At 30.9% G+C, this 27,104-nt stretch overlaps 1 protein-coding gene across 1 annotated transcript in view; it reads left to right on the top strand.

The window, feature by feature from the left end:
* Window positions 1-27,104, top strand: part of LOC119600063 (nephrin-like) — a 279,877-nt gene that overhangs the window by 171,283 nt on the left and 81,490 nt on the right. The window contains exon 6 of the mRNA XM_037950088.1: window positions 17,334-17,540. Coding sequence (XP_037806016.1) covers window positions 17,334-17,540 — 207 coding nt within the window. The remainder of the gene's footprint in view (window positions 1-17,333; window positions 17,541-27,104) is intronic.

Here is a 27,104-nt window from a genome sequence, read left to right as displayed (position 1 = left end):
TATGTATGTATGTATGTATGTATGTATGTATGTATGTATGTATGTATGTATGTATGTATGTATGTATGTATGTATGTATGTATGTATGTATGTATGTATCTATGTATGTATGTATGTATGTATGTATATATGTAGGTATATATGTATGCATTGATGTATGGATTGATGTCAGTATGTATTGATGTATGTATGCATTGATGTATGGATTGATGTCAGTATGTATTGATGTGTTGATGTAAATATGTACCGATATATGTGATGAAGTAAGTGTGTATTGAAGTATGTGTTGATGTAAATATGTACTGATGTATGTGTTGATGTAAATATGTACCGATGTATGTGATGATGTAAGTGTGTATTGAAGTATGTGTTGATGTAAGTATGTACTAATGTATGTGTTGATGTAAATATGTACCGATGTATGTATTGATATATGTGTTGATATTAAAATTGAATTGAAAAAAGTCGTTCATTATAATAATTGCTTAATATTCCATTGTACTTTGCTTCGAAATCAGATTTTAATTTTGAAATCAATTGATTTCTCGAAATTCCGACTACTTCATGTAAATTGGAATGACAACTGTCATAATGACGCTTAAGTGTACTTGGATGGGTTTTTTTTAACTTTTGACCACATACAATACACTCAGCTTCCTTAAATATATTTAAACAGAATAAAAAATCCTTCTCCCACTCAATATTCCACATATTTAGTTTTTTATAATATAGTAAAACCAGAAATAAACATTCATTTGTAACGGCTACTGAAAAATATTCGCCGTGTATCATAACATCAAGCGACATAGACCTTCTTTGTTGAATGCAGACAAGCAACTGAATAAACTTGTTATACCCTACACCACTTTAGTGGGGAGGGTATATTGGATTTGTGCTGATGTTTGTAACATACAAAAATATTCGTCCTAGACCCACCTTAAAGTATACCAATCTTAGAATCGTTTCTGAGTCGATTAAGCTATGTCCGTCCGTCCGTCCGTCTGGCTGGCTGGCTGGCTGTCCATGTAAACCTTGTGCGTAAGGTACAGGTCGCAATTTTCAAGATAATTGGATGAAATTTGGCACGCACGTTTTATTTGACCCAAGGACGAAGCCTATTGAAAATGGTTAAAATCGGTCCATTATTTCACCTAGCCCCCATACAACAGAACCCCCGAAAAGGGCTTCTGAGCTCATAATTATGTTAAATATACAGATATATCGATAAAATACGGCACAACTAAGTTTTATAGAAGTCTTGATGACCCTGCCAAATTTCATAAAGATCGGGCCACATTTGACCCTAGCTCCCATACAAAGTCCCCTTCAGAAAGTTACTTGAATGTCCCAAATTAACTTATAAACACAAATATCGCGATGAAATTCAGCACAATAAAATATTATGTCAATATAAATATATTCACAAAATTTTATCGGGCTTGGTCCATATTTGCCCCTAGCCCCCATATAAAGCCTCTTTCAGAAAATTAGTTTTTCATCCATAAATTGCTTAAATGTATCGGAACAAGGGAATATTGAAGATAAATGCTTTATTATGAAAAATAAATCACATTTAATATTCATAACTGGTGTAGGGTATCATATGGTCGGCCACGCCCGACTATAATTTCTTACTTGTTTTTGTTTTGTGTTTACTTTGTGTTTTTACTCACAGTATTCGTATTGCGTATGTATTAGTGAGAATAACATAACTACCCCGGGGTAGTGTTTGGCCACCAACGGTCTATAGAGTACGAATATATTTTTAGTTTTCCCCGATCACTTCGATAACTTAGTTCTTAAGAGCAAAAGATGTGAAATATTATTTTTTAAGTAGAAATTTGTAACCGATTATGGCTAATAGACTAGGTTTATTTAAAAATAAATTAAATTAAAAAGTGCCATTTTTTGAAGTTTTAAATTTTAACAAGTTAGAGTGCTATATTCGGCTGAGCCGAATCTTAAATACCCTCCACCAGCTACTTTTATAATTTTCTAATTGATCAAATATTTGTAGAAATAAGTTTTCTCATGTCTTAAATAGAAAAATACCAAGATTTAAACAACTTAAATCTATTACGATTCCAAGATTAATTGAACATTACAAACGCCATTTTCTTTTATATTTTTATAGCGCTTAGCAATATTTAGTAATTTGTATGTATGCATGTGTGTGTGAAAGATTTCAGGATTTTCAAAATACATATATATAATTTTGTTCTACACAAATTGATAATGCAACTAGTTAAACACGGCTAAAGCGCTTTTAGGGGCAGGACCTACTATGTGAGATATGACCAAATATAGACCGATCGTAAAAAATTCTGTAAGCTAAATTTCTGTACATAAAAACTATATTTCAGTCAAATTTTGTATCTATATCGTAATTTAGTAATAAGTAATGTGTGTTTAAGGGATTTTCTGAAGGGAACCTTGTATGGGACCGAGCGTATGTTATGAACCGATCGTGAAAAAATCTTGAAATAGAATTTTTGTATACCAAAATAATATTTGTGCCAAATTTTGTATCAATAGCTTTCTTTGGTAATGAGTAATGTGCGTTTAAGAGATTTTCGTAAAAGGACCTTGTATGGGAGCTATGACCAATTATGTATATAAAGACAAAATTTTAAAATTATGTATCTACATCATTATTTGGTAATAAATACTGTGCATTTAAGTGATTTTCTGGAGAGGACCTAGTATGAGAGCTATGACCAAATATGGACCGATCGTAAAACAATTTTATAGTGTAATTTATGTATATAAGAGCAATGATTTTGCTAAATGTATGGATATCAATATTTGGTAATGAGTTATGTGCGTTTAAGTGATTTGCGGGAGTGAACCTTGTATAGAACTATGACAAAGGATATACCGATCGTTAAAAAATTTAAATTTAAATTTAACATAAATGTGTACAAAAATCGTATTTATGTATAAAAATAGTATTTATTTATATCACTATTTGGTAATGAGTTATGTACCTTTAAGTGTTTTTCTGTAGCAGCTGTGACAATTTCACAGTAATATTTCCCTGTATATGAGCAATACTTCTGCCAAACTTTATATGGATATCTTAATTTAGTAATGAGTTATGCGCGTTTAAGTGATTTTCGGGAGGGGACCTTGTATGGGAGCTATGACCAATTTTGGACCGATCGGAAAAAACTTTCACAGTAATATTTTTATGCATACGGGCAATACTTATACCAAATTTTATATGGATATCTTAATTTAGTAATGAGTTATGTGCGTTTAAGTGATTTTCGGGAGGGGACCTTGTATGGGAGCTATGACCAATTTTGGACCGATCGGAAAAAACTTTCACAGTAATATTTCTAGGCATATGAGTAATACTTGTACCAAATTTTATATGGATATCTTAATTTAGTAATGAGTTATGCGCATTTAAGTGATTTTCGGGAGGGTACCTTGTATGGGAGCTATGACCAATTATGGACCGATCGGAAAAAACTTTCACAGCAATATTTCTAGGCATACGGGCAATACTTGTACCAAAGTTTATATGGATATCTTAATTTAGTAATGAGTTATGCACGTTTAAGTGATTTTCGAGAGGGGACCTTGTATGGGAGCTATGTCCAATTATGGACCGATCCAGAAAATTTTTTCTATGAATGAATTCTATTGACAAAACATTTTAATCTGTAAAATTTTGTGAAGATATCTTCATTGTGACGGTAGTTATTACCAAAAAACCCATTTTCCGGGAATATGTACTTTTGTATGGGAGGTATATGAAATTGTGGACCGATTCTAGCAATTTTCAGCAGGGATCAAGATCTTGTAGAAACGAATGTATGGTGATTTTCATGAAATTATCTTGCATAGTTTTCAAGAAAATTACATAACAATGTGTAAAAAATGCTTATTTTTTTCGAGGTTGTTTTAAATTTTGATTCATAACTTTTCCCGATGTTAACCGATTTTGCTCATTTTCAATACCAAACTGTACCAGATAATAATGAATGTTTTGGGTGAATTTGGTTAAATTATATTGCTTCGTTTTAACGTGAGCGTGTTTTACACAGACAGACAGACAGACAGACGGACGGACGGACGGACGGACAGACGGACATAGCTAAATCGACTCAGAATTTCATAAGGACCCAGAATATATATACTTTGTTGGGTCTCAGATGAATATTTCTTGGTGTTACACACGGAATGACAAACTTATATATACCCTCTATCACCACTGATGGTGGTGGAGGGTATAAAAATCATAAGTACGTAAGCTGTACGCAAGAAATTGACTATCGCTCGCAATAATACATATTTATTACATCAGCTTTTCAAGTGTTGAGTCATGTTGTCAGTGATGATAGAAGAGGGAAATCATAACTTAGTTGTATAAGAAATGTTCCAAACAGTGTTGGCTAACATGATTTGTCAAAGATAACATAAAAATTATTTCCCAAGTTATTGTAGTGTACTAAAAAAATTATATTTAGCTGGACAAATTAAATTTTAGCTGGACAATCCAGCCAAGTGCAGCCAGGATGGCAACCCTAGGTGCAGGGTATAATGATCTTTCCTCTTTTTTAATAGGAAGTAGGATCAGAAATGGTTTTTGTTTTATAATTCATTAAAAAAATAGTTTTGGATTGTTTTTCTTGGCAAATTAATTCTTTGTTGTGAGAACGGTCGATAATGAATATTTGACAATTTTTAAATATCTGTAAAATAGCTGTTTGTGCATAAACGTGAGCATTTCAAAATCAAATATTTCATACAATTAAATGGTCTTTATTCTTGTATAGCCACAATTCCAGATTTTGGGGAAGTTAGAAGTTGGGCATAGAATATGACGTCTAATAAAAAAAATCGTCTAAGGGTGTATTGTACCTACAGTCAAGCATTAAACAATGTTATATCATATGTTACGATCGGGCTTAAAGTGGCGACGTAATATATAAAAAAGAAAAAGGGCGGTATTTCTAGACGGCAAAATTTTCTTTTAATTATTAGAATTCTTATTAACATTTCTTTAATCCTAGGGGGTAACCGGCTCAATTTTTTATACCCACTATAAAAATTTTGTCATTCCGTTTGTAACACATCGAAATATTGGGCATAGACCCACAAAAGTATATATATTCTGGGTCCTTATTAAATTCTAAGACTATCCATGTCCGTTGAAAGCACGATATAGTCCGAACGGAATGAGAGTGTTGAAATTTTCCACAAAAATTCTCTATATGTTAGGTTTGTTTGGTATTGAAAATGGGCAATATATCTCTACGTTTTCGGATAGCCCCCATACAAGTTGACCCCCGAAAAACCGCTAAAGCTGTTAATATCTGTTTTAAAAGTACGAGTATAGCGATGAAATTCGACACGAATGAGTTTAATATGAGCCAAAATCTCCCAACAAAATTTTGTGAGGATCGCTTCGTAATTGACCCTACCCCCCATATAAGGTCCCCTTCAGAAAATTACTATAACACTCAGGCTTAAAAATTTGAATATAGTAATAAAATTCGACACTCATAAGTTTCATGCGAGTCAAAATCTCGGTCAATTATTGACCCTATCCCCCTTATAAGGTCCCCTTCAGAAAATGACTTTGACCCTCATTACTGGTTTAAAAATATGAATATAGCAATGAAATTCGACATAAGTAAGTCTCTCTACCAAATTTTATGTGGATCGGTCCATAATTGACCTTACCCCCCATATAAGGTCCCATTAAAAAAATTACTTTAACGCGCATCACTGGCTTAAAAATACGAATACAGCGATGAAATCCGACACACTAAAGTTCCATGCGATCCAAAAACTCTCTATCAAATTTTATGTGGATCGGTCCATAATTGACCCTGCCCCCCATATAAGGTCCCCTTCAAAAGATGACTTTAACGCTCATTACTGGCTTAAAATACGAATATAACGATGAAATTCAACGCACATAAGTTTCATGCGATTCAAAATCTCTCGATCAAATTTTATATGGATCGGTCTATAATTGACCCTACCCCCCATATAAGGTCCCCTTCAGATAATTACTTTAACGCTCATTACTGGCTTAAAAGTACGAGTATAGAGATGAAATATGACATAAGTAAGGCCAAAACCTAAGAAACTTTTATAGGAACGTAAATCTTCCTTCGGCATACTGTTTGATGGTGGGTGTATGAGATTCGGCACAGCCGAATATAACACTCTCTCTTGTTTCTGTCCATAAAGACCGACCAACTCTAGTGGACATCAAGAGAGCCTTGGAGGAAGATCATTCGTATGTGAATTGTGTTTAGTGTTTAATGATAATTGTAAGGGCATGTGATCGGAAAAAGGTTTACTGGAATTTGAAACTTTGACAACAATTTTAGGATGTAAATCGAACAAATACAACATGTTTAAATTAAACATTAATTTCTAAAATATCTCAAAATCATGTACCCAATTGTTTTTCCTGAAATCAAACAGTCATCCTCCAATAGCACGACCAACTGAATAATTCTTTTTTAATTTTCTGTGCCACAGTTCTGTATTTTTCGAATAAAAAAAAATATTGAATTATAAGAGTCTTCCACTTATTAGTTGTGTGATTCAACCTAAAAACGTAAAATTATACATACTAGAGTTCGCCCAGCGGTCGAAATTCGACCAGAACCAATGCTGGAAAAATTGCATAAATAAGGTAAAATAAAATCCTATTTTTGTAGTTCAAATCTGTGGTAAAAAATTAACTTTATTGATATTATCAAAGTGTACAATTTGCTTTGAATAATGTTTTCTTTTAGAAAATGGGATGGGTTTTAGTAAAACTTCCATCAGAAGTTTAAAACCTCAATTGTCATTAAATTAAAATTAATCCTCGAAAGATGTTTTTGAGTACTCAATTATTTAATTTTGTTTGCAAGTTTAAGCGCCCAATGGAAGTGGTTTAATCTTAAGCACGAAATGCAAAAGTGTAAACAGCTGATGCAAAAAAAAATAATAAAATTTTTATAAATATAAACATTAAAATGTTCTATTTATTGATTAGTATAAATTATGGACACTTCAAAATACATTTTTTTTTGTTTTTAATTTAAGTTTTCATTAATTTTCATACTAAATTTACAATTGTCTTCTTCTTTTTATAAAATATGCATTGTTTTGATAACAAACAGTGACATTTTCTGTTGTTTTGTATGGCAACACTGCGAAGTTTAATCTTGTACTCAAAAACATCAATAAGATAACATAAGATTAAATTTATTTTTAGATTAACTAATCTGATTAATAATTGGCATTTGAGTACCATCTCAAAAACCCGCTCTTATTATCCCCTACATATTTACGCATCGTTCACAATGCTGGAGTACTCTACTGTACAGTGTACACACCAGTAAAGAAATGTTAGCTGTTCAAAATACAGAGTTGAAATGTTCTAAATAATTTGTGAAAACAGTAAAAATATTTAAAATATGTGGTATGTATTCTGAACTTCATTTCACCGATTTTTTCCGTTAAACATAATCGAAAAAGTAAAAAATAAATTAAAAGTTCATGTTAAAAATTTTATATTTTAAAAATATTTCAATACATAACTTTTGACATTCTTATATTTTTCCGATATTTGTCTTTAAAATATTCTACGGTTGTTAAAAAGTTAGGGAAATTCGTTAATGTAACTGATATTTGTCATTACTTTAGATATCAATACTTAAAATTAAAAAAAAAAAATTACTGAATTCCGGTACTGATGTCCTACCAATAATTTTCCAGTTCAAACACCAATATCAGTACATTGTTTGGCATTTCTTTAGGTGTCCCCAAGCATTATTTACGCATGTTTTTATATTCCCAGTTCGTTGTTTCCTCGGGAATGTCCTTCAATTTAACTATTTTGAAAAGTTTAAATAACGAAAAACTTCCAATCGAAAACTCTGAATATAAAACTGAAGTCCTACTTCTTATAAAAATATTCCTTTCGATTTGGTACCAATCGTAACGATATTATAACAAAATAGATCATTATCTCATTCACAATTTAGCACTTTACACAAAAATATAAAACAATAAAATCCTATTTTCGCATTGCCTAAGCCTTATTAAAAACAACAACAAAAACAAATATCATGCAAAATACAAAAATCAAACAGCAACAGAAAAGTTAAGCGTTTCTGCACTCTCCTCTCTTTTTTCAAAAAGCCGTGTTGTTTACTTTTTTTGTTTTGTTTCTTGCTTTGTTTGTTTTTAATTTCAAGAATACGTACGTGTGACTATTGTTTCTATGTATTAGTAACAAATTTAAACTCTTATAGCTCCTAAAATTCTGAACCGATCTCATTAATATATATATTGTGCACATCTGCGAACAAATACCTTTAAAATGATATAATTTTTGCCAATATCAGATGTATACTGTAAGAGTAAAAGGGGTCACAAAAAATCGTCTTGCCTATTAATTATATAGATACATAGGATTCCGATGGAATAAAAACTTATAAGAGTTGTACTTTTTTCTTCAACTGGAACTTTTTCAATCCTTTTTAATATATGTTACATACATACATACATACATACATACATACATACATACATACATACATACATACATACATACATACATACATACATACATACATACATACATACATACATACATACATACATACATACATACATACATACATACATACATACATACATACATACATACATACATACATACATACATACATACATACATACATACATACATACATACATACATACATACATACATACATACATACATACATACATACATACATACATACATACATACATACATACATACATACATATATTAAAAAAAATTGAAAAAGTTCCAAGAAACATAGAATTAAACACGCAGCTTTTGATTGAATGGAAATCTATGTATAAAAATTAACTTTCTTGACATTTTCGTTTTTCAGCTAGTACATATATTTACTAGTTGGAAAACGAAAATGTAAACGTAATTCCTTACTTATAATTGTCACAACAATTAAATATGGACTATAATCATCCAACAAGTGTATACAGCCTACATTAGTAGAATTGACTTTCTCATTTGAAAGCCGCCTTCATAATATCCAAAAGTTGTAAAAAACTAATTGGTTTTAATCACTTTTTTGAGAAATTTTAACTTTAAGTGTTTATTTCTACAACTTGGTACTACTCTTGACCACAAAATTTTATGGACTTATTCTTTCATGTCTTGTGAATAAAAATTCGTCATCACTTAATTTTCAACATATTAAACGAATGAAATATTTCATGCATAAAGTTGATTTCTTAAAATCTAAAACAAAAACATATTTTCCCATATGTATTTTATTTTGTAATAAAATATGTATTTTTAACATTCTATGGTAAAGGGTATAAGATATTCGACACAGTCGAATTTTTCTTAAAAGTTCGTTTTTGTTGTCAAAAATCTGTTGTAAAACAAAAATATAAATTAAGAAAACCGAACCTACACAGAAAAAATTATCAGTAGTGTATTTTCAATTAACATGTTTTTCTCTTTCTTTAGTTTTAATTTAAGCAATTTTTTATTTGTCTTAATTATCTCGTTGTTTAAAACCTAAGTTTACAAATTTGATTAAATTTTTAATTGATTCAATTACTTTTTTAATTGATTGAAAAAATTTTCTGGCCAACTTTTCTATTTTAGTTTTTTTTTTTTAAATATTTTATTTTGATTTCCTATGCTAACAATGTTCATAATTCTTAAATAGTCAATACGATTTTAGGTATATAATATTCAAGTTTCCTGACAATTTATAAAACACTTTATATGTTCAAATTTGATAATAAAGTGATATTTTTTTGTAAATGCTCAACGTATTGTTAAAGGTCAAGCATTCCTTTACCATTGTGAGTAATCAGTTAATAATTTGATTGTTTTAATCATCAACTTAATTGGTTTTTAATACATTTTCTACCAAACAAACTAATTCTTTTGATTAATAAATTAATAAAAATTAGATTTTATTTTTATTAAATATTTAATTTATACAATTAATGAATTAATCAATTTTAAATTTTGTCTCAATTATTGATATTAATTGTTCTGATTAATTCATTATTTGGAAAAAAAAGTATTTTTTTAATTTTTTTACAAATTTGATGCTTGATATCATCATTTGGGTGATAGGTGCAAAACTTGCTTGATGCAATTATTTTGATAATTGAAACATATTTTTAGTTTTTTCTGTGTACTAACTATTTGAACGCAACACTAACATAGAATGCTACAGGCAATACAGTACTGCTAAGTTAAACAAACACAGCAAAATAGTTATAAGCACAGGTAGATAAGGGTTTTGCTGCGGAATTTTAGATAGCTAAATGAAAACTGACACATAGCTTCTCCTTAGCATAATTAGTAAGGGACTAAAAGTAACCGAAAATATCGTGTACAGTAAGAGAGATATTGGAGGCCAAATGTTAGCAAATATCTCACTTATTATGCGCCGTACGCGTTTTGATGTTATTATAATTTCTTTAGAGAATTGAATTTCCTACATTTTGGTTGAGGATTACTTTCGCATAACATTAGTTGTTTTCGAGTTATAGTGCATTATTATTCCCTTCACCTTCGTGAGAAGGGTATATATAAGTTTGTCATTCCGTTTGTAATTTCTATAATATAATTTTCTGACCCCATAAAGTATATATATTCTGGATCCTTATAGGTAGCGGAGTTGATTAAGCTATGCCCGTCTGTGTGTTTGTTGAAATCAGTTTTTAGACGACCCCAGATATCGGCGATGATCCGAAGATACAAGCCGATGGGGAATGATCGGCGGCGGCGGAGCAACCATTTTGGATCGGCGGCGGCGGCTTATTACAGAAAATATCGGCGGCGGCTAAATTGTCGGCTCAATTTAACTTTTTCTTTAGAAATTGACCTTATAAGGTTTATTATATTGAAAAATCTTTGTATAATAGTCTGTTACATAGAAACCTGTCTCTATATAATTTTTTTCTGCAGAAAATGGACATTTATAGTAGTTTTCACTATTTTAATATTAGCACAATATTGTGTGGCAACTCTTTTCAATTTTCCATAAGAATTTAAAATAGTGGCAACTCCGTTCAATCTGGTGAAATTATGTTCTGAAATACATGTGTGATTCTAATCTTTATCAGCGGCTACGTTTAAGCCGGCTTAGCTTTTGAGCCGAAAGAAGTCGGCGGCGGCGCGGCTTGCAAAATATTACCGGCGGCCAGCCGCCGCCTATTTGAGCCGTCTCGGCTTGTATCTCTGGTTTGGATGTCTGTTGGTTTCATTGCGTTGTGTATTTTGTTTTTGTTTTTTTTTTTTTTTTTGTATTTCGTTTCGTATGTTTGGATGTCTGTTGGTTTTACTACTACTGTGTGTTTATTTCGTTTAGCGTTGTTGTTGTTCGTTTTGTTATTGCTATAATAATGATATAAACGGGAAAATGAAATAAATTAAAATTTTATAGAATTGATATTTTTTAAATACACTGTGGTGAAGGGTATATAAGATTCGGCATAGCCGAATATAGCACTCTTACTTGTTTTTTCATGGCAATGACATTTTCAAATCTTAATATTTTTAACTCCAATATAGATAATGTCGCATTTTTTCTTTCTATGTTAGCTAAAAATACATAATTAATTTCTTATACATCCCTTATCACACAGCATCACTCTCTGGCCCATAGTGCAATGTCCGTGTATCTGTAATTTCCGATGGGATCACAGGTCACAATTATGAATATAATTTGAAAAAAAAGTAGTCCACATAATCTAGAATGTCAGGAAAATATTTCTACTAAATTTCATTGAAATCAGACTACGACTTCAACTGGCTCTAATATAGACAACCAACTTTAATTTGCTTTCAATATTAATGTAAACCATAGTGATTTTACTCTATTAAAAATTTCAAAGTTGTTACCAAATATTTAAAGATATATATACATAAGTGGTCTGATTTTAATAAAATTTGGTGGGAATATTATTCTTAATATGTAAATTCTGTTTCTAATTCTGATCATAAATATGACCTGTGATACTATCTTAAATTATGTATAGGCAGACATTGAACTATGGGTCATAGAGCGAGTACGAGATAAAACGTGTAACACTTTATAAGCATATATTAACTGCTTATGAATAACGTAAAAATTATGACAAGTTTGTTATTAGTACAATATATATTAAGATTTGCAAATATTAGTGCAATGGAAAATAATGCACTATAGCTCGAAAGCAACTAATGATATGCAAAAATATTGTTCAATCAAAATGTAGGAAATTTAATTCTCCATAGAAATTATAAAAACATTAAAATGCATACGACTCATGTAACCTTTGACCTCCAATATCTGACATGCTAAGGGAAAGCTATATAATTTTCCTGGTGTATTAATGTAGGTCCATAAATGCATTTTTCGCATTATACGCTTTAAGTAACATGCGAAACTTTTTAAATGTAAGCATTTTGTTTAACTTATAAAGAACTTCGCGATTTTCTACAGATTTTATTTATGTTTTAAAGGGTGATGGCAACACGTCAAAATTTGGTCAAAGCTTGTTTATGTGTTAGAGCACTTTTAGCTGAGGGGTCATGTTGCAGGGTTTTTTCTCCATTTTTTAATGCCATTCGTAAAATAATGAACGTTTAGATGGAGACTCAAAAGGCGTGCGTGATTCTTAAATGTTGTTTCTATTATTTTGTTTACTTTTTAAATATTTGTTAATTAAATGTTGTGTTAAATATGTTTAACAAATATCCTAATATACATTATAAATCTCTTTGTAAGTCTGTTCGTTTGTTTGTTTGTTTGTTCGTCAATCACGCCTAAGCGGCTGGACCGATTTTCTTCATGGTTAGATCTATACTTGGAGAGTGTTATAGGCTATATATTTTCTCAGAACTTGGACTAGGAGGGGGCAAAAAGGGGGTAAAATGGGTGAAAAACGGGCAAAATGAGTACTATTGATAGTAAATACTGATTTTGTCTATCCTTAAGCAAAATCATTTTCGATTAAACTACTTAATTTGTTAGAAATATAAATTAATAAAGTGCCGTTGCGAAAATTGGACCGGAAGGGGACAAAAAAATAGGCCAAATGGCTAAATGGCTAAAAATGGCTAAAAATCTGACAAAATTAGTACTTTTGTGCTTTAAGAACAATTTTTTCTATTCTGAAGCCAAAATATTATAAACTATGATTTTGATAGTCTCAGACATATGTTCATATATTTAGAACTCCCACCCTTAGGGGAAAAAACCGATAAAAAAGGGAAATCTGTATTTACTACGTAAAGAGACTCAATAAATGCATATTTTCAGACAATTCAAATTACTGCAGTGAATAAATAAACCAAATAAATAAACAAGTAAAAATTTATAGTTGATCATGGCTTACGATATGATGCCCTACATCAGTGATTACGTTACAAATGTTGATTATGTTTTTAATAATAAAACATTTAAATTAATTTTTACTTTATTTCAGAAATATTTTAACAATTTATTGACATATTGGATTTTCTGAAAGAGGGTTATATGGGGTAGGTGGTTAATAGGGGCCTATCCCTATGAATTTTGGTAAAGGGATTAACGTCTACATTAAAGTTATTTATGTAGAATATCGCCGTAATATTAGTGTTTATAAGTGAATTTGAACCATCAAGTACTTTTATTAAGGGGACATTATATGGGGGATGTGATCAAATGAGGACCAATCATTGCGAAACTCAGCACTGTCATTAAAACTTATAAAAAACTTAGTTTTGCAGATTTTTGGTGTGATACAAGAACATTTAACATATTTATGAGCTCAAAAGCCATATTCGGGGGTGCGATTGTATGGGGGCTATGCAAAATAATGGTCCGATTTTAACCATTTTCAATAGGATTCGTCCTTGGAAGAGTATGTGCCAAATTCATCAAATTATCTTGCAAATTGCGACCTGTAGCGTGTGCATAATGTTTTTAATTACACTAAATTTGAAACATAGTTCGATATATAGGTGTATGGTGTGATATACTATATGCTTTTCCAAAACTTGGATAAGAAGGGACAAGAATGGGTATGTGGATGAAAAAGAGACAAAATTCCTACTTTTGGGAGTAAATACTAATTATTGTCTATACACTGAAAAAAATCCATGCCTAATATACATATACGAAATTGTACGAAATATTTTAGTATAATGCAAAATAAAAAAAAATAATTTACATAAATTGAAAACAGTGAATTTTTAATAAATATGGTAAAATTTACGAAATATTAATTTATGCAAACATTTTTGTTAATTTTAAAATTATTTTTCTAATATTAGTTAAAAATTATTCTCCACACGAATTTTTAATTTTTTTTATGAAAATAGTGCGTCAATTATATTATACTTTTTCTTAAATTTTATAAAAATGTTGTAGTTTTATCTAATGATAATATACTTAATATTATTTTGTTTAATTTCGCTAAAATTTATGAAAAAATATTACGAAAGGTTTTCGTACTTTCGTAAAAATATAAAAGGGTTTTATTAAGTAATATTTCGAATTATACACGAAATTTTTGTAAATATTACGATGGATTATTTTCAGTGTGCTCAAGCAAAAACATTTCTGATTAAGCTTTCTGAAATATGTATTATCCCAGCAAAATATTTGCTTACAAATTCACTAGAAAAATCACCAAAACTCATCGAGTAAAGTGCTTACAATTCTACTAGAAAAAGTACTTATTTTTGTTTGAGATGTTCCAAAAGTAAGTCAATATTATTTGGTTGGAAATAAGTTGTTTTTTAGTAGAGTTATTTATAGAATATTTATGAAAAAATAAAAATAAAAAGTCGACACAGACTGGGGTTGAACTCAATACCTTCCGTGTACCAGTTGAATGCTACTCTTACTACACCACTGCTTTGTTGTTTTATTGTGCGTCAAATAATAGTTTTCACACACAAATACTATTTTATTTTCTGTTTGTCTAAAAATAGACATTTGATATCGTGTGCACAAAAAAGGAAAAAAAACAGAAAAAGTAACTGTTTTATTTTTGTTTGTTTCTTTATTTTGATTTTTTTTTAACTTTACCTACAAAGTAAGTCATTAATGAAGTACTTAATGGTAATCATTGTAAGCAAAGATTTTGCTGGGATGTATTATGTCTGATTTTTTTTCGTTCTTAAGTAAAAATATTTTCGACGATGATTTTTTAGTTTCAGAGATATGTGTATTCGAAAGTCCACCCCTAGAGGGAAAACATATAAAAGAAATTCAAACTAAATGTGCAAAAACGGCTTATTATGCGTTCCTTTGCTACATTTTTTGTAGTTTTATGAAATTTGAGAAATATATATTTTTTTATTAATATTTTTCCGTAATCGGTCAAAATATGTGTTTTTGAAAAATGTTTTTGCAAAACATCATTAAAGAGGGAAAGGATCCTCTCTGACGTGATTTTCTTAATAAATGTTCTACAACACACAGTGGTATAGGAAAAAAAAAAGAGGGAAATAATTCGGTAACTTCTAAACGGTTAATCCGATTTTAATGAAATTTGGTATGCACAAAGAGGAGGTGTTGTCGAGTTTAGGTTTGAATTTGGACCTTATAGGCCAACCAGGGGCCCGGCGGGGGGTGGTCAAATTAGTACACCTCGGCTATGTTAAATTTTTAAAACGATCCTATTTCTTCATTTGAGTTCCGATTTAAAACAAATTTCGTAAATTATCTCTTATAGTTTAGGAGATATTCGCATTTGAAATTTAAAATTTTTAAATTTTTACCGTCCTTACTTTAGTTTTTTGACAATATATTCCCGATTTTCGCCATTTTTTTATTCGCTTAAAAACAAGTTTATATATCAAGCAGTGAAATTTTTTAGGGATAAAGAATAAAAGATTAATCGTAAAAAGTGGCTTTAAAAATTTAGGTAGTAAAACATGCCTAACAAATGTATGGATGAAAACAATAGTACTAGGTAAATTCTCTAAAAGATGTTGAGTTTTCCCTAATTAATTTGTCATTTAAAAAACATTAGGTAGGCATGTTATATATCAATGGAAAGGTAATTTTGTCCATTTTTCAAAACTGTATATAATTTTTGAAAATTAAAAAATTTGCGGAATACTTTTTTTTAAAAAAAATTAAAAAATGTTTTTTATTCAGTTTTTGCGAAGATACACATTTTTCAAATTGCAATAAAAATTTTATTTATGAATAATTTTTGATGAATTTTACAGTTAGGTAGATTTTTTTACTCAAAATCCAAAATTAAATAAAAATTTCGAATTTTCTTATTAGAAATTCCGGAATTCCCAAAAAAGTTTTAAAAAATCCCAAAAATGGGATTTTTTGGTTTTTTGCCTATTATATCCATACCAGGGGCGGGGTTATCGAAACCCGTTACAAAATGATTAAGAACATATTGGGTCATATAAAACAGGTCACTATAATTTGATATCGACTATGCGATTTGAGAATTTTTGCTCAAAATTGAATTTTCCATAAAAAATAGGGTTTTTTTGGATGGACCTGGTCTCCTCGGTATCAAAAATTTTTAGGTTTTGTTTCATTTATCGTATTTTATGTAAAGTCAGCTTTCCAAAAAGTATAAATTCTATATACATCTTCTTAGAAACTTTTTAGATAACTTAAAAAGAAAAAGATACTTTTTCCCAAAAAAATGACAAAAAATCGCCTTTTTTTAATTTTTTAAATTAAAATGCCTATAACTTTGGACTCAGTTATGATTTTTAATTAATTCGTTCACTGCTTGATATATAAACTTGTTGTTAAGCGAATAAAAAAAATGGCGAAAATCGGGAATATTTGGACCCGCTATTATGAAAAAACTAAAGTAAGGACGGTAAAAATTTTAAAATTTTAATTTTCAAATGCGAATATCTCCTAAACTATTAGAGATAATTTACTGCTTTTTATAGTGCTCGATGAGGAGATTCTATATACGAAATTTGTTTTAAATCGGAACTCAAATGAAGATATAGGATCGTTTTAAAAATTTAACATAGCCGAGGTGTCCTAATTTGAGAACCCCCCGCCGGGCCCCTGGTTGGCCTATAAGGTCCAAATTCAAAAGCTAAACTCGACAACACCTCCTCTTTGTGCATACCAAATTTCATTAAAATCGGATTAACCGTTTAGAAGTTACCGAATTATTTCCCTCTTTTTTTTCCTATACCACTGTGTATTGTGAGCTTTAAAAGCAAAATAATATTTTTTTATAAATACAAACGTTAGTGTTTAAACAGATTTATAAATTAAGTTAATAAAATATTAAGAACTCAAAGATTAATTAACATTGTATTTTTATTACACAAATGTTTACAGGAAAACCTTCTCCTAAAATAAGCTGGTATAGAGATGAAGTTCTTATTGACTCGCAGATGAATTATGTTCCAGGTCAAAGATATGTACAGAGCGAAATAACAATAGGACCTCTTAGTAGAGCAGATCTAAATTCCAGAATAACATGTAAGGCTAACAATCACCCTCGGGCAACACCTGTGGAGTCCGTAGTACAAATTGATATGAACTGTAAGTATACTGTTGAACAACTAAAATATATGTACATATCGCATACCTTATTCAAAAGTGACTCAATTTAAAATTTTTCAGAAAAGGAAACAAATTTTGTGCCTATTGAAACATAAAGAAAGACATAACAGTTTTTTTTAGCAACAATTAACAATAACTGATATTCTTTTACAGATAAACAAGTATCTTGTCATAGTTTAAGGCTTAATGATGAAACAGAACTGGGGCTTACCATATTTCATTACCATGTAAATATGCAACGAAAATAAAAGAAATATAAGAATATCTGCCGTAGCTTTAATTATGGGCGAATGTCGTTTTAACAATGTTTTTGCTTTTTTGCGGTCGTGTTCTGTTTCATCATTTAAACTTAAAACTTTATGTCCCATTATTGCACCAGTAGCACCTCCCAGAAAAAAAATTACATGGAAAAGTAATGATTTTCAATTCTTTATTAGCATTATAACTAATTATTTTAAACGATGATGGCATTTGATGCAAGTACTTACCACGCTCGGTTTGATGGATCTTGGAGTACATAGCTATACACTTCTTGACTGTCCAGCGTCTTATATGTTAAGGCTTGAGAGAGTACAGTGAAAATGTCTGAGGATAGCTTAAGGGGCAATACCCTGGTTCTGGAGCAAATGGCTAATGTAATATAGCTGCCACATCGACTTGCATTTATGGCTGATGGCACGATCAACAAGATCGTGGCCGATAAGCGCCACCCTGCTCGCCATATTATTATTCAATTGTCAAATAACAAAGACAGGTCCACATACATCACAACATTTCTTAACAAGTATTTTTCCCATGATATGTTTGAGACTAGTGTTCATCCAATGTATTCTGTATTCCTCAAATAACTTTTTCTAACACCCATTGTGAAATATCTCCCAATTGATAAAGCCAGGATAAAAAGTAACTTTTGAGCACTAGGCATTGGATAAACTTGCTTTATATCGTAGGTTATATACCGACGGCTCAAAGGCCCCCGGATTTCTGGGAAGCGGTGAATGGTTTCCGGATCAAGATATTGAAGCATGTTTCGTTTTTAACCCAATCCCAATCTGTGTTTACGGCAGAAGCTGTGGCAGTCTTCGAGGCATTGCGCCTAGTGGAACTGTGGTAGTTTGTGGTTATTTCCGACAGTATGTCGGTTTTGCGGGCTATACAATCGTTCACTAACAGCCGGACTAGTCTTCTGATATATAAGATTTGGGCAAAGTTTTTTAATTTAAGATACATACAATTTTTATGGATATCCAATCACATGGGAATTGAGGGCAATGAGTATGTTGATCTTGTGGCGGTGACTCTCAATCAGTGGTTCCACTCTTCCAAGATATATTACATGTATGCTGATCCACACGAGATGTTTAGATCATGTTTAAAAAATAAACATTGTCGTAAGCAATATTTGCTCGTGTGGTGAAGTTCAGTCGCCTGATCACCTCTTATTTGACTGTTCGGACATCGATCGGTTCTTTTGATTATTTTTTATTAACGATCTCATAAAAAATGTAGAATGCGAAGTCTACCCGTGGTATTGACCTCACGCTTTATTATACAAAATACTTTAGTAAAGACCACAATTAAGAAACATGTTTACGGTTGACTTTTCCAATGAATGACGATCTCACTTGAGGAAAGTGTCAATAGAAGAAGAATGAAAGTTGTATACAACAAATGCACCATTTCTAGTTGCCAAATGCATAAAAAATCATTAATTTACATAGGGATTAATTAATTTTCAGTATATCAAAATAATTTAAATTTGTAATTAAATGAGTAATCGTTTATATCTTTAAAAAACTGTTAAAATTGTAGTAATAAAAAACAAAATTTCCACATTTCCATTATATTTTTAGTCTAATAGTATACTTTTTTGGCAATTGAATTGATTACATATGTATATAGTATAATTAAAAAACAATTATTTAATGTATTATAATGCCTTCTTCACGATAATAAGTGGTGTATTTGTAGCAAATTCAGATGTATATACACATATTTTAAATGTAATATGTATATATTTGTTTTATGTAGTGAAATTTCGCGCATGTGGGATTTTCTTTATTTACGGTATATATTAAAAAGACCGCTCTGGCAACATATGCACTTTTTGACATAAGTATACAACTTTTATTGTTTTTGTAGAATTGACTTCACATTATTATTCCATTATGAATAAATAATTACAAATGAAAAAAAAAAAACGCGTAAACAACAGTTAAAGCACACTTAATCCTTAAAAACCATTAATAATATTGTGATTTGTATAAACAAATAATAATCCTACATTAACTATTGTGCTATTTTTTGTTTAACTTGGCAGCACTGTACAATTTGGGCGTAATTTTGTTTGTTTTCGTTGCGTACCATTTGGATAAAATATTCGTTGATTCGGGTTTCTTAATTTTATATTTTTGTTTATAATAGATTATTGACAAGAAATACGAACTTTTCAGAAAAAGATATATTTACTATATATTAGGGTATTCAAACGATTAATCGTCGATCGGTTAATCGATCAATTTTTGGCGATTAATCGTTCGAATAAATGAAAATATGAATTAAAAACAAAATTTCGTATATCTGGGAAACTATTATATTATTCAAATTTTTCATAGGTTACATTAAACTCTAAATTAACGCTTAGAAAAATTGGAGAACTTGCAATAATTTGCGTGGCATCCCCAATATGTAAAAAATGTATATCTGAAAACTATTATACATAGTTAGAATCTTCAAAATCGTAGTGTTTTTTTATTTTAGTGTAGCAAAGCACACACAGACTGTTCGTTTGTGTGTTTGTTTGTTACGCTTTCACGGCAAAACTACTGAAACTACATGAAATTTTGACCGCTAATAGGTCTAAACCCAAAAAGAACAATAGGCTATATAAGATCATGATCGGATGCCACGCCCTTTTTTACGCCCAGTTTTTGTAAAACTATTATAACAATTTTGCAATCACAATATACAAAAACTACTAAACCGATTTACCTGAAATTTTGCATACCGATAGGTATAAGCTCGGAAAGAACTATAGGCTATATATAAAATCTTGATACGATGCCCCGCCCTCTTCTATGCCCACTTTTTATAAAACTATCCTTACCTATATACTATCCTATAATTATATGAAAGAGACTGTCTGTTAGTTACGCTTTCACGGCCAAACTACTTACTGAACCGGTTTACTTGAAATTTAGAACACTAATAGTTCTATTCTAAAGTGGAACAATAGGCTATATAAAATCATGATTGAATCGCACGCCACGCCCCTTTTTACGCCAACTTTTGGTAAATTTTCGTTCAAGCATAAAGTACTAATCCGATTTGCATGAAATCTGTTATAATGAATGTTGTGGAATGAATAGTGCGACACATTACATCTTCAAAACGTATAATATATAATAAAAAATATTGTATGTATATGAGACTCTTTCACTATATAATTACTAAACCGATTTACATAAAATTCGTCATATTAATAGGTCTAACCTCAGAAGTTAAAAGTGACTTTATATGATATTGATTGGATGCTACGCACATTTTTATGTTCACTTTTAGAATAACAGCTATAAAACCAAATTTCTAATTTCGGGCCTGTTGTGATCTTAATGAAATGCAATGACCTTTTTCCGTCCATTTTTTGTTACTTTTATAATGATTATTATATATACTTCTTATAGTATATGAGAAAAAATGTATTTTTATTTGAAAACTCTAAAATGTTTGTAGGTCCTTAACTTACTTTTCGATTAGGTAAAATATATACTTCTTATAGTATATGAGAAAAAATTTATTTTTATTTGAAAACTCTAAAATGTTTGTAGGTCCTTAACTTACTTTTCGATTAGGTAAAATAAAAATCTGTAATCAATTTAAGTTATTATCAAAAATAGTTTTTCATTTAAAGCGTAAAATCGGTTGTAGAAAACTATTCTTATTTCAAAATCTGTAATCCGCTGTATATCCTCAAAAAAACTATTTTAAAACAGAATCGGATGTAGGAAATTTATTATCAAAGTTATATTATTGTAGATCCGTATATATTACCTATCACTTATAATTTCCATCGGAAAACTTTTATTTTAAAATCTGTAATCTGCTGTATATCCTCAGAAATAAACAATTTTAAAAGAGAATCGGATGTAGTTTCCTATGAATGTCTACGATGCCACTTTTGTATGCAGCTACTAAAATAGAATATATAATATATTCATTCATTTTTCACAAAAATTCGAATTTTAAACTTAAATCTACAAATCAATCTAGAAAATCATTCATATCGCCCCTTAAATTTTCCATTTATGTATATTACTCTTTAAAAATTTACTTTAAATAACTCTCAATTCGAGAAAACAATAAAGATCCGTAATCATTCATATTTTTCATACAAATCGATTTTATATCAAAAATATAAATTTACTAGCTATACCCAGTGTGCTTTGCTACCCTAAAAACAGTATAAATAAAAACCGCACTTTTTGATTTTTGAAGATTCTAGTTCTGTTAGTTTCCCAGTTATACAAATTTTTATTTTAATCCATATGGGAGGTACCATAGCCCCTTTTGATAGTCCACAATAGGGATATGGTACCTCCCATGTTCACATAAATGTGAAAATTCTTTCTGCAAAATTGTAGGATTCTAAATTCAAATATTCACATGTCAGGGTTGTTAGCGCAAGTTTCTCAGATATACAAATTTTTTTATTTAATTCATATGAAAGGTTCCAAGAACCCCAAATGAATGTCCGCATATTTTACTTCCAAATGTTCACTTTTGTGTTAATTTTAAGATTCTACCTCTAATAGTTTCTAGATAAACGAATTTTTGTATTTAATTCATATGAGAAGTGCTACTTCCCATATTGCTAGTCCGCCAATTTATTACCCAAATATTAAAATGAATGTCAAAGTTCTTCGTGCAAAATTTGAGGATTTTAGATCTAATAGTTTCCCAGATAAATGAATTTTTTATTTAATTCATATGGGGGGTACCACGGCCCATATTGCTACTCCGCCAATTTTTCCTCCAAAATGTTCACATAGATGCTAAAATTTAAAGATTCCAGCTTCTATAGTTTCCCCAATAAACGATTTTTTGTATTTAATTCATATGGGAGTACCACGCCCCCTATTGCTATTCCGCTATTTTTTTGTCCTAAGTATTCATGTTGATACTAAAGTGGCTCCGAAAAATCCAGCTGTTATATTTTCTCAGATATACTAATTTAAGATTTTCTTTATATGGGAGAGCCACGCTCACTATAGCTAGTCCGTCCATATTGCCCCCATATGTTCATGTGGATGTCAAAGTTGTCCATACAAAATTTGACGACTCTAGCTTTTGCAGTTTCTGAGATATGTGATTTTAAATACTTATTATGTATGTGGGCGTAGCACTTTGCCCGCATAAATTTTTAAAATAAAAAGTAGCCTATAGTTCCCCCAAAATGTTCACATAGTTGTTAAAGAGCTTCGTGCAAAATTTAAAGATTCCAGCTCCAATAGTTTCCAAAATAAACTATTTTTTTATTTAATTCATATGGGAGGTGCCACGCCCCCATTTGCTAGTCCGCTTGTTTTTTGTCCTAAATATTCATATTGATACTAAAGTGGCTCCGAAAAATTGGATGACTTTAGCTGTTATATTTTCTCAGATATACTAATTTAATATTTTCTTTATATGGGAGGGGCCATATGTTCATGTGAATGTCAAAGTTGTCCATACAAAATTTTAGAACTCTAGCTGTTGCAGTTTCTGAGATATGTCATTTTAAATACTTATTACGTATGTGAGCGTGGCTCTTTGCCCACATGAAATTTTAAAATAAAAAGTAGCCTATAGTTCCTTCCAGACACACAGGAAGACACTGTGAAAATTTCAGGAAAATCGGTCCATCCGTTTAGCAGTCTATAAAGTCCAAACAAACAAACAAATATGGGGGCCTACCCTTATACATTTTGGTACATAGCTGTACGTTTACATTAAAGTTATGTATGCTGGATTTCATCGTAATACTAGTGTTTATTAGTGAATTATTGAATTTCAAGTCATTTTCTGAAGGGGACTTTGTATGGGGGCTAGGGTCAAATAATGTTCGATAATTACGAAAATCGGTAGTATTATTAAGACGTATATAGAACTAAGTTCTCCCAATTTTTGTACAGATACAACAATATTTAACATAATTATGAACTCAAAGCCTTTTCGGGGGATAGGGTTGTATGGGGGCTAGGTGAAATAATGGACCAATTTCAAGCATTTTCAGTAGGCTTCGTCGGTGGGCCAAAAAACACGTATGGTTCAAATTTTATTATATATCTTGAAAATTGCGAAATGTACCTTGCGCACAAGGTTTACATGGACAGCCAGCCGGACAGACGGACGGACGGACATGGCTTAATCGACTCAGAAAGTGATTCGATCGGTATACTTTAAGGTGGGTGTAGGACCAATATATTTGTGCGTTACAAACATCAGCACAAACGTATAATACCCTCCCCACTATGGTGGTGAGGGGTATATATTGATCAAAAGCGGCACAACTAAGTTTTATACGAGCCTTGATGACCTTGCCAAATTTCATAGAGATCGGGATTCATTTGACCCTAGCTCCCATACAAAGTCCCCTTCAGAAAATTACTTGAATGTCCAAAATTAACTTATAACAAGTAAGAGTGTTATATTCGGCTGTGCCGAATCTCATATACCCACCATCAAACCGTATGCCGTAAAAGGAATGCTCCCCTATAAACATCAGGGTGATATTTGGAATATGGCTTAAGTCAATTATGGACCGAGCCCTTTTTAACAAACAAACAAAATATTAATTTTTAAAAATCAAATATATTAGTTCAATTTTTAAACCGTGAGCGTATGAGTAATTTTCTGAAGAGGACCTTTATATGCGTCAATTATGAACCAATAAAATTTTGTACATAGATTTCGTTTGTATAGAACTTGTTTATGCCAATTTTCAGCGCAATACTCGTATTTTAAATAAGGAAAACTCGTATTTTAATAACCAAAACTCTTACATGAAGGCAACCGTTTATAGGGGCTAGGGTCAGTTATAGATCAGTCCTCATTAAATTTGGAATGAAGAATTATGTTCCTAAGTATAAACTTTTTTATGTCGGTTTTCATCGCTGTACTAGTAATTTTCTGAACTTCATAAAATTTTCTAAAGAGGATCTTATATGAGGGGTATGGTAAATTGTTGACCTATCCTTATAACTTTTTGTAGATCGATTTTGGTTTATATAAAACTCGTTTACATTGAATATCATCGCTGTACTCGCTTTTTTATGCCAGTAATCAGCGTTAATGTAATATTATAAAGGGGGCTTATATGGGGTAGGGTGAATTACCGACACATTCCGCATGAAATTCGGAGCGAATTTCATAACCGTATTTCATAACTCATATTATTAAGCCATTAATGATTGTTTAAGTAATTTTCTGAAGGGGATTTTGGCCAGTAATGAGTGTTAAAGTAATTTTCTGAAGGGGGGTACCTTATATGGGGGGTAGAGAGGTTTAGGTTTGTAAGAAACTTACTAATACCGAATTTCATCGCTATATTCGCATTTTTGGGCCAGTAATGAATGTTAAAGCCATTTTCTAAAGGGGACTTTATTAGGGGGGGTAGGGTCATTTTTGGGCCGATCCTAAAAAAAATTAGCAGAGAGGTTTTGGTTCGTAAGAAACTTACTTAAACCGAATTTCATCGCTATACTCGCATTTTTGGGTCAGTAATGAGTGTTAAAGTCATTTTCTGAAGGGGACCTTATATAGGGAGGGTAGGATCATTTATGGGCCGATCCTAAAAAAAAATTGGCAGAGAGGTTAAGGTTTGTAAGAAACGTACTTGTACCGAATTTCATCGCTATACTCGCATTTTTGGGCCAGTAATGAGTGTTAAAGTCATTTTCTAAAGGGGACCTTATATGGGGGGTAGGGTCATTTATCGGCCGATCCTAAAAAAATTGGTAGAGAGGCTTTGGTTCGTAAGAAACTTACTTATACCGAATTTCATCGCTATACTCGCATTTTTGGGACAGTAATGAGTGTTAAAGTCATTTTCTAAAGGGGACCTTATATGGGGGGTAGGGTCAATTTTGGACCGATCCTCAAAAAAATTAGTAGAAAGATTTTGGCTCATATTAAACATAGTTAAGTCGAATTTCATCGCTATACTCGTACTTCTAAAGCAGTTAAAACTGTTTTTTGGAGGTCCATTTGTATGGGGGATATCCGAAAAAGTGGACCGATATTGCCCATTTTCAATACCAAACAAACCTTAAAGAATATTTATGCAAAATTTCAACTGTCTAGCTCCTCTCGTGTGGTCCCTATCGTGATTTCAAAAGACAGACGGACGGACAGACGGACGGACATGGCTAGATCGTCTTAGAATTTAATAAGGACCCGGAATATATATACTTTTATGGGTCTATGACCAATATTTCGATGTGTTACAAACGGAATGACAAAATCAATATACCCCCCATCTTTTGTGATGGTGGGTATAAAAAAATATCGCGATAAAATTCAGCACAATAAAATATTATGTAAATATAAATATATTAACAAATTTGCTAGGGGCAAATTTGGTCCATATTTGCCCCTATCTCCCATATAAAGCCTGTTTCAGAAAATTAGTTTTTCATCCATAAATTGCTTAAATGTATCGGAACAATTACTTGAATGTCCAAAATTAACTTATAAACACAAATATCGCGATGAAATTCAGCACAATAAAATATTATATACATATAAATATATTCACACAATTTTATCAGGCTTGGTTCATATTTGCCCCTAGCCCCCATATAAAGCCTCTTTCAGAAGATAAATGCTTTATTATGAAAAATAAATCACATTTAATATTCATAACTGGTGTAGGGTATCATATAGTATGTATGTATTTGATTACTATTTGACTACTCATTGGAGTGTCCTGAAAGACAGCACTTTTGCAAATCTTATATAGGTAGACCTCTCAAACGATGCATATAAATCATTGTTCATATAAAATATGGATGAATTAATCTTTCAATATCTTTTTATACTTTTAGAAAATTATCCACCAAAACTTCAAGCTTTTCAAATAAAATAATGATTTTGAATAATTCCAGCACACATTTTCCATTTACCAATAACAAATTCCGAAAATTTTTTAATTAGAGGAAGATGTGGATATTTTAATAAGTAAAATTATTTGGGTAACTTTTTTGTATTCCTAAAACTATGTTTCCACTGGCTTGAAATCTACTAGATTTGCGTAAACCTCTTCAATGTTATTGTTAATTTCTTTTAAAGTTATTTTCTTTAAATTTTGTTTGTTGTTGGAGTTGCTGGTTCTTACTTTTTTTGTTGTTTATACCCTACGCCGCTATAGTGGGAAGGGTATTATGCGTTTGTGCTGATGTTTGTAACGCATTAAAATATTAGTACTATACCCACCTTAAAGTATACCGATCGACTCAGAAGCACTTTCTGAGTCGATTTTGTTGTTATTAAAGTACATGTTGGAAT

Source organism: Lucilia sericata, unplaced genomic scaffold (assembly GCF_015586225.1).
Source record: "Lucilia sericata isolate MDLA Ls3-8-SP2 unplaced genomic scaffold, ASM1558622v1 Contig000103F_arrow, whole genome shotgun sequence".
Taxonomy (NCBI): Eukaryota; Metazoa; Arthropoda; class Insecta; order Diptera; family Calliphoridae; genus Lucilia; species Lucilia sericata.
The sequence above is the reverse complement of the archived record's forward strand: the minus strand, read 5'-3'. Positions and strand labels throughout refer to the sequence as shown.